Source organism: Lycium barbarum, chromosome 10, assembly GCF_019175385.1.
Source record: "Lycium barbarum isolate Lr01 chromosome 10, ASM1917538v2, whole genome shotgun sequence".
In the NCBI taxonomy this organism is placed as follows: Eukaryota; Viridiplantae; Streptophyta; class Magnoliopsida; order Solanales; family Solanaceae; genus Lycium; species Lycium barbarum.
Window position 1 is genome coordinate 92,094,718 of NC_083346.1, and position 9,936 is coordinate 92,104,653.

General features: G+C 35.4%; 1 protein-coding gene across 1 annotated transcript; it reads right to left on the reverse strand.

Annotated features, from left to right (window-relative positions):
* Positions 1-1,030: 1,030 nt before the first annotated feature.
* Positions 1,031-3,818, reverse strand: LOC132615488 (WAT1-related protein At1g70260). Its single transcript, XM_060330091.1, has 7 exons — positions 3,409-3,818; positions 3,246-3,308; positions 3,050-3,166; positions 2,099-2,348; positions 1,847-2,005; positions 1,588-1,739; positions 1,031-1,475 (listed from the first exon to the last, which is right to left on the reverse strand). Exons 1-7 carry the CDS (start codon positions 3,612-3,614, stop codon positions 1,313-1,315), a joined length of 1,110 nt encoding a protein of 369 aa, XP_060186074.1. The 5' UTR covers positions 3,615-3,818; the 3' UTR covers positions 1,031-1,312.
* Positions 3,819-9,936: the final 6,118 nt, after the last annotated feature.

Sequence of the window (9,936 nt, forward strand, 5' to 3'; positions counted from 1 at the left end):
ATAAGGCATAGTTCCTTAAGGAAAAGTTTTTCCCCATAAGGCATAACTAAACTATGCCTTGAGGAAAAGTTATGCCCCCTCTGGCATAACTTTAGTTTTTCCTTAAGGACTTTATGTCGGATCCCGCATAAACTCCCTCCAGCCCTGCCTTGCGAAATTATTTTTTTATTTTATACTTGAGCGGGGGTTCGAACCCTGAACCTCAGGTATCTAAGGTAAGGGCAAAACATAAAGACCACAAATATGAGGGGCAAAATTTAAAGACCGCAACTATGAGAGGCAAAATTTAAAGACCACCCCAAAAGAAGGGCAATTCTGCGAATTGCCCCAACCTAGCCCCATCCAGTTTATAGCTGAGTCGTCTTCGGCCGGTCTTTTACCGTGTTGGGCCGATTGGGCCCCATTGACAGGCTTAATCCAAGCCAAACCAATTTAGATGATAAATTGTACCATTATTTTTTGCGGATTGGCCTTCAAAAGCACTTGTCTTTAATTTTTCTCCCTCAAATTGATGGTCTTTAATTTTTGTCGTCGCCTAATACCTCAAGGTTCTGGGTTCGAATTCGAGCTTAGTAAAAAAAAAAAAGAAATTTCACAAGGCAGAGGTTTGGATTCGTAAGGTGGAGTTTTGCAGAGGTTTGGATTCGTAAGTCAGAGGTTTGGATTCGTAAGGCAAAGTTGCAAAACTCCACCTCAGGCAGAATTTTGAATGCAAAACTCTACCTCAGGCAGAATTTTATGCTCCACTCTGCCTGCAAGTGGAGTTTTCCATTCAAAATTCCGCTTGCAGGTAGAGTTTTGCATTCAAAATTCTTCCTGCAGGTAGAGTTTTGCATTCAAAATTCTTCCTGAGCCCTAACTTTGGCCCGAATAGGCCTAACTTTGCTACAAAACTCTGCCTTGCGATTTTTTTTTATTGAGCCGGGATTTGAAGCCAAACCTTATGGTATTAGGTGAAGGACAAATATTAAAGACCAGGACAAAAATTAAAGACCACCCCAAAATAAAGACATTCCTGCGAATTGCCCAAATTGTACTAGTATTTTAAAAACACAGTACATGGTACCTTAACCCAAACTAATTACGGCAGATATATTAGAAAAACGTACTACAATTCTTATGCTCTGATCAAAACTAAACCACATATACTCCACTCCCTTATTCCCATCACAATCAAAGTGTTCTTACAAAATTAAAAGAACACCCGGTCTTATGCTATCACAAACAACTTCAACTTGCGACCGATGGAGGGTTTCGTAAAACACACCCTCCAATACATATTTACAATTGGTCGATCGTTCTTTCCAGTATCCTAGACCGGTGAATCTTCTTCTTCTTGTTGTTCTTGCAAAAGAGGGGCTCTTTCATCAGAAGCAAATACGTTAACTTTCATGTCTCTCTTTGTCTCGTCTTCTTTGAGTTGTCCCCATAGCGTAGTGTAATAACCAAGTCCACATATACATGCACTAAACATGCTGCATGCACATATCACCGATGTAAATATTCTATTTGATCCTACTTACAATAATATGTCGTTATCTTTTAAGTGACCTGATAATGTATTAAAAAAAAAAGATAGAAACTTGCCTTCCATAGTGGAAAGTAGCAGCAAAGAGTACACAACCACAAGTGCTGGCAACTGGAACTCCCACAGGCTTGAAAAAGAGGATATAAGAAGACCCTTTCAAACGTGTGCACCACATCTGGACACTGCTACGTATTAAACTCCCGAAAATTGCCTATTACGTATTATAGCATCACATTATTAAAATTAGCTAAGAAATGACTAAATTTACCTTATAATTAACTTAAAAGTCTGATTGCTTTAATTAGCTAGTGAGCTTACAGTTAAAACAATGACAAGAAGTTCAAAGTCAAGCTTAAGTCTCCAAACGCTAAGATCTTTTTCCATAAATAGAGCAAGTAGTGCAGATTGGATGGTTCCAAACAAGGTATAAAGACAAGTTATTTTCATCACATGTGGGTGCTGCTTGCTAGTTCCCGCCTGAAAACAACAACGCAATATATAAGCATTCTATTTGATAATAAAAACCAATTAAAGGGGAAAATTAAATAGAACGAAAGGAAATTATAATACCTGAATAATGTTCCATATGATAAGAACAAAGGAAGCAGATGAAAACAAGAAGCAACCAAGAACCCAATTCTCATGTGTTGAAGTGAAGACAAGGAGCTTCGGTGACGTGGCAAGATGAAGGAAAGATGGAGAATATTGTTTGACTACTGGACCTTTATATAAAGTCATTGCTAATATCCCAACTATTGATATTAAGGTCCCAACCACTCTTACTATACTTCCTTGGCTCTTCCAGTTGATTTTTATTCTCCTGAAAGAATTATATTAGAAAGTTGTTCAAATAACATAGATGTAAAATTAATACTTATAAGTTTTTGGTGATGTTGATAATATAATTAAATAATAGAAGTATTATTTCTAATAATTTAAATTTTTAGATGAAAAGATCACACAGTTTAATAGGTGACTCAAAAAATGATAAGCCATTCAGAAAAATGGTAAAGACACTCAATCCCAAGATATATAATTGATGAAGTTTCTTTTCATTATGCTCATCCATTTTTTTTTTTTAAATTCCAATTTTAAGAGGTTGGGTGTTGGAAAATCTACTTTTTTCTTTGAAGCAACTGTTTTGCAAATAACATTTTATTCCAATAATCCCATACATGCAATATAAGAGTGGCAGGTCCATTCACTTCTGCTCTTTACCTACCAATTACATCAGTTCCAAAAGTATGGCCCATCAATAGATTCCAAAAAAGGGAATCCTGAATATGTGAGAAATAATCACACGAAAGCTGAATCTAACCAAACTTTGTAGTACAATTTGTAAAGTCGTTAACAAGTTTTATCTCCCTATCTCAAAACTTTATGAGTTCGAGTTCACAATTCTACCACATCGCATTTCATTTTGTGTTCAATTTTTTTATTTTATTTTTGAATGATATTTATATAAGGTCTCAATCAATAGGCCATAAAAAGATACGAAGTAAATAGGTTATTAGAAAGAACCTGAGGATAATGGCAATAATGAAAGAAAAGGCTGGTATCATGTTGGCTGCACCACATGCTACTATTGGAGAACTATAACTTAGTCCCGCAAATGCAAGGTTCTGAGCTATTGTTACCCTGCAGCATCCATAATTTCATTACATTTTATCACACTAATATTCAAGTCAACCGTATGTGAAATCAAGAGAGTACTAACCCAACTAAACCAAGGAAGAAGGCACGCGAAAGAAGAGGAAACGTCAATAATGGTTCCTCCGTCCTGCAATTACAAGTTATCAAAAGAGACGATCAACACAAGAGTCACACTTTATCTATATAGAAGAAAGAAAAATGAATTCATGAAAATATATAGTACGTACTTGTCTTTTCTGTGTAAAAGGAAGGAGTATGGAATGAGAAGGATAAAGCTAAGAGCATTTGTATAAACCACGAATACAAAAGAACTCATCCCTAGCTTCGACATGGCGGTACTCGCCATAATTGTCAAGAAAATGGTGCAAGCTTCAATTATGATCATGGCTATGCATGGCAACATTTTTTCTCCTATGGCAACCTTCACACCCATCTCTCCTTCTCTCTTTTTGTTTGTGTATTTATGTTTTTATTTCTGTCAACTTCCATAGTTCCGGATGATCCGGTCCTCCATATTTATGGAGGCACATTAATTCAATTTGCTATTTGGAAAATACAAGAAATATATAAACAAGGTAACCTTTCATGGGAATGATAAGCTACTTGGAAAGAGAATAGGCTAATTGAGTGACCCAGACATGGCATGGAAGGGGGATGCAATAATTGTTTAATGCTATTAATTCATTTTTGATATAAAAAAACTTCTCCATATATGTACACCTACTATTTGTCCTGCGTGGACTCTGAGAGTACGTATTAACCAAGAATTAGATTTTGTCCTAGGTGGTCTAAATTATTTAATAAGAAAACAACCATAAGGTTTGGTTTGTGGCTGGCATTAACAAAGGCCCTACTTTGGGTTGTTACTGAACTCCAGGGGTCAGTTGCGGTTACGTTAAACTCAGGAGCGTCTTCATACCCGTTTTTTGTATAAAACAACCCTTAGCTATTAAATCACATGACAATTTATCATAGTAAATGAAACTATGAAAGTAGAAAGCTAAAAAAAATACTCCTTTCGAGTCATTTATGTGAAGATGTTACTATTAGTGTTACATCTCGAAGATTTTCGTGTAGTTCGCGTCGTAAGTAAACTGACGCAAGTTTGGAGAGGTCATGGAACCCTTATAAGGTTATTAAATACTTTTAATAAGTGCTAAGCAAGTGTCTAAAGGTTTCGCGATGAAGTGAAATGAAGGAATTAAGTTTGTTGCATTGCATCTCGTACGATTTTTAGATATCCAGGTTTCTCCTATCCTCATTTATGCTATATTATGTCTTACTTATGTCATTACTTCCTGCCTTACATACTCAGTACTTTTATCCGTACTGACGTTGTCACGACCCAACTAGGGGCCGTGACGAGTACCCGATACTTGTACCGAGCACCCCGTATCTATCATTTTACCTCTATTCCTTAGTGGGCCGTATGAACTATACCATATATTTTTTTTGTTACTGAACATTAACATTAGTAGCTATTTATAAACATAGGCTAATAAACTTTGTTAGCACGTTATACAGCGACGAGGACAATCCAAAGTACAAAACATCTAACTGTACATATCTGTCTACGAGCCTCTAAACAAAGTGCATATATACATAGGAAGGGCCGGGTTCTGCCGTGCCCGATTATATACACAAAAGTAGTACCAATAGGCTGAAGCTCCGGATCAACTGGAGCACTCTCAAGGAACAGCTGGTGAAGCTCCTAGGGATTAAACCTGTCTGTCTGTTGACCTGCACGGCATGAAACGCAACGTCCACAAGAAGGGACGTCAGTACGAATAATGTACCGAGTATGTAAGGCATAGAAACAGCATACTAAGCAACATTAAATATAACTAACAACATCATGGGCTCATAGAACGTGTGAGGAGATAAGAAAGTAACCTGTACATAGGAATGCCTTTTTGGCTAGATACCATGCATGCTTGACTTTTCCCCCTCTAAATTTTCTTTTGTTTTAAAAAAAAAACATTTCTTTTTCATAGACATAGAAAATAGAACTCATATCCTGTCATGTCCTATCATGTCATATCATATCGTGTCATATCGTGTCATATCATGTCATATCATATCATATCATAGCGCCGAACAACGCCGGCTCGCCCACATAGCGCCGAAATACGTCGGCTCGCCCGTATATCCTGCGTCCGGGATGATATAACGCCAGCTGACCAGGTGGAAACGCGTCTATAGCGCAACATATATCCCTTCCCCTCATATCTCCCTCCCTCCCCCATGTACATATACATATATCATATAAGCATGCCGGAGAGCCCAAGGAAAAATCATGTTCATCATAATCATCACAAAAATATTCTCATTAGAATAGTTACAATACTTATCGTTCGATAAACGAAACAATTAAGAAAATCCGGGAATAATGGGCCCACCTCGGGTCAAATGAGGTGGCGTACACGATTTACATACGTTACATTTCATGACGTCACTTGTGAGAGTTTTAAGGTAGTCGGGTCCTATTTGTGCAAGTTTTAGATGTTTAGGCAATTTTTCAACATTTTATACAATATTTAATTCAATTCTACTGAATGAAAAAGGGTCAACTTTAAACTCGGATTTCTAGGAATATGATTGTCCCCGAGGCTCGTATCCACCCTATTATGCCTAAGACATGCCAAAGAAGGAAGGGTGAAGCCTTACATACCTTTTCCGCTTCATACACGTCTCCAAAATCAAGTTTCAAATTCGCCAAAATCTACAATTTGGTCACAATTACCAAATGTTAATTGTAAGGCTTTAAGATTTCAATCTTAACCAATACTTGTCTACAAATATTTGGGCAGCATCTCCCCTATAAATACACCATCCCCAAAATTCAACTTAGCCAAGTTTTAATCAATATCAATCCGGGAATTCAACCCGGCCAAACTATCAACACAATGACAACAACCATGACTACAAAACACAATATAACACAACTAGTCTTCTTTCCAACATAATGCAATAGCTTTCATTCCAATTTCACATTTCCAAACCAATCTCAATGTTTTTACATTCATTACTAATCAAGATCATTACAATATAATTCGGAAGCATTTCATATCATTTCTACCAAATATTCACAAGATATACAAAATATACAAACTTTCCACCAAAACCATAATCCATCCAAAACTTCTAATCTTCAATCTACATATTCATAACATATTTCCATCTTCCAATTTCATAAACCATAATCATAATTCACATCTTAATAACTTCATTTCCATAATATCACAAAATCATTCCAAAGTGACATAATCTTCTACATTCCATATTTCCAACTTCCACCAAATTTATTCAACTTTTATTTCCAATATAAATTTCACCATAACCACAACTAGAATACAACATAAAATTCAACTCATATTATTTATACAACAATATACATATATGTCCACTTACATATATGCACACCCACTTTGTAAACTTCCATAATTCCATAAATTCTACTCATTTCTACATACTACAACATAAACCAACCTTCATAACATAATAAAAAGGGATGTTATTAGTTATGTTGGCTTGTAATACGTTTCGTGTAGGTTTAAAATATGTAATTTTATTTTAAAATATTTAAAAAATTTATAACCGAATTCACAATCAAAATTACGTGTATGTCACTCACACTTTGCCACTTCACAAAAATTGAGATAAAGGGACGTAGATATAACTTGCAGAAATAAGTACTTATAGAGATAGTCTAAAAGTTTATGATATTGTTAGGGCCGTTTTGTTGATGGGATAAAAATAATTATTTCGGGATACAATGTGGTATTATTTTATTATATGTTTGGTTGCAATATTTGATTCCAATGTGTAAGTAATCTTGAAATTATTTATACTACAATAGTGATATATTATTTATACCACATTAATCTATGTGGGCGCCATATTAACTAATCCCAAATAAAATAATCAAATGACAAAAATATTTTTCTCAATAACTCTTCCAAAGGTTCTCCAAGAAGATCAATATTAAAATTTACTCAAGTCCGTTTAACAGTAAAACCAAATACCTATTTTACATTATATCATGTATATTCTATTTTTAATCAAATATATCAACTAATTAATGGAATTATTATTTAATCTCCTTATTAAAATGTCCACACTATAATCTCAAAGGTTAATGTATATATCCATAATAAAGATTATTAATAGTATTTGATTAATTGATTGGTGAATGGTGTTAGAGTACAATGGTATGGGACAGTTGAGTAGTTGATAAAGAAGTGAGCTATGAGAATTCTTTTTGTTTTGGGAGGGAAGTACGTAAGCAGAAGAATGGGGAGAAAAGAGTAGTTAATTACAATAAGAGTAAAACGTCATGAGAGGCGACCACGACGTTTTTGGATACATATATTGGCGCCTTGTCAGCTTTGGACTCACTATTAGTGTCACATTATCAAGAGGTGGCCAGTCCAGCTTTGCAATTTCTTCTTATAATAATAATAGTGAGGCTAGCATTCTATTTAGGGTTTTATGACGCAACTCATTTCAACTATTCTTTTTTAGTTTCACTATTCTTGGAACAAAGGCATACACATTAATTTCTAATGCTTTTGCTTGGATGGACAGAGGCTAACCTTCGGTGTCAAACTCATTCAAGTTAGAGTCAATAAGACTCAGAATGACACATGCTGTCATGAAAGCCCATCCAACAAACCGAGGGGTCGTTTGGTGGATGGTTAGAGTTATATTGGTCAGCAATGTTGGCTTTAGTTATGCATGCATTAGTAATGTGAAAATTAGTTATGCAGGTATTAGTAATATGAGTATTAGTTAATGCAGAATTTTATTATGCAGGTTTAGTTATTAATGTATTAGTTATTTCATCTTCTATCCTGCATAAAATAGTATATAGTTTCCTCATAACTTATACATGTTTGAGTTATGCGGAAAAAAAATATGAACAAAACATTGTATTAGCAATGCTATGTTTTATATGGAATGACAAAAACAAACCAAATATTGTATACGGAAAAGGGTCAAATATACCCTTGTACTATCAGAAAAGGGCCAAATATACCCCTCGTTATACTTTAGGTCCAAATATACCCCTACAGTTATACTTTAGGTACAAACATACCCCTCCACCGTTAAGTTGACCAAAGTGGACATGTGGCATTGACATTTTGGTGAGGTGGACGCCACATGGCATGCCACCTCACTCCCCCAACCCACATCTTCACTATCATTGTCACTACGCCCCTCAAACTATCTTCGTCGTCTCCACCGGTGCTACCGCCCATCTTCGCCATAAAATGACAACCGCCGCCGCCGTAGCTGTAAATGCTACTTAAACCTAAAGAAAAGGATTACATATGCAGAAAGGAGAATGACACAACAACTTGTTGATAGAAATGGCATATCAAGCCTGGAACACCCATAATTACGAATTACTATAACACAAACTTATTAATAACTAGCAAACCTATGAATCAAGCTCTGATCTTTGACGTTGCTTTCTGGTTGATTGTAACATACTATGAAACATTTGAGTAGCAAACTCCTGATACCATCACAAAACGTATTGAATTTTGATATTTTAATTTTCAAAACCCAAAAACTTTATTAGCCCAACCAAAATAATTTTCAGTAAAAATTGAAAATAGGGCACGAAACAAATTCATTTGTGTATGAATGCTGAACCTAACCCATTAATTCTTTTTTGAGGAGAAAAAAAGAAAAGAGAATTAGCTGATTAATGCCTGATGTTGGAATCAACAAGGGTAGAAATGACAGTTAACCCATCCAATACTCTAGCAATGCATAAATATGTGAAAGAGCAGGAATAGTCTATGTTTAAATGAGATCAATGTCAACCTGCTCTGGGATTGCCCTTCCGGTTTGGTTGGCACCAAGCTTGACATCCCAGACGAGTATTGGATAGGTTCACAGCGGTGGCGGCGGAGATGCGTGGTAGCACCGGCGGAGACGGTGAAGATAGTTCGAGGGGCGTAGTGACAGTGGTAGTGAAGATGTGGGTTGGGGGCATGAGTTGGCATGCCATGTGGTATCCACCTCACCAAAAAGTCAATGCCACATGTCCACTTTGATCAACTTTAACTGTGGAGGGTTATATTTGTACCCGAAGTATAACGGTGGGGGTTTATTTGTACCAAAAGTATAACGGTAGGGGTATAGTTGGATCTAAAGTATAACGAGGAGTATATTTGGCCCTTTTCTCATTTTTATAACCAAACAATGTATAAAACTATGCATGTTTTAATATATGATAACTCTTCTCCAACCAGCAACCAAACCACCCGGAAGGGTCGGAATTGTTCCATAAGGGTAGGGATTAATGTTCCACAAAGGATGGGACGACTATCACACTGAATAAAAGTGAAACAAGCACCTTGGTCATAGGAGCTAGGTTGCGTGCTAGATTACCTGAAAAATAAAAATATATTAATCAATAGTATAATATGAGAATTGTATTCAATTGAATTATTAGTTTAAAACCCAAATGTTCTTAAATGAAATATTAAACATTAAAGTCAGCTTTTAGACTTAATAAATTTAATTCATCAACATGGATGAAATAAAACCTAAATTTGAACTAAATTAACCTCTTTTATAAGTTGAGTTCTTAAATTAAAATTTCAATAATATTTTAGGTCATCCAATTAAAAGTTTAATTACATTGAGTAAGGATAAATTAAATATTTATCAATGATCAAATTTATGTACATTATAACTGAGCGTAAGCATTCAATTTTATTTTATTAAAATAAATTATA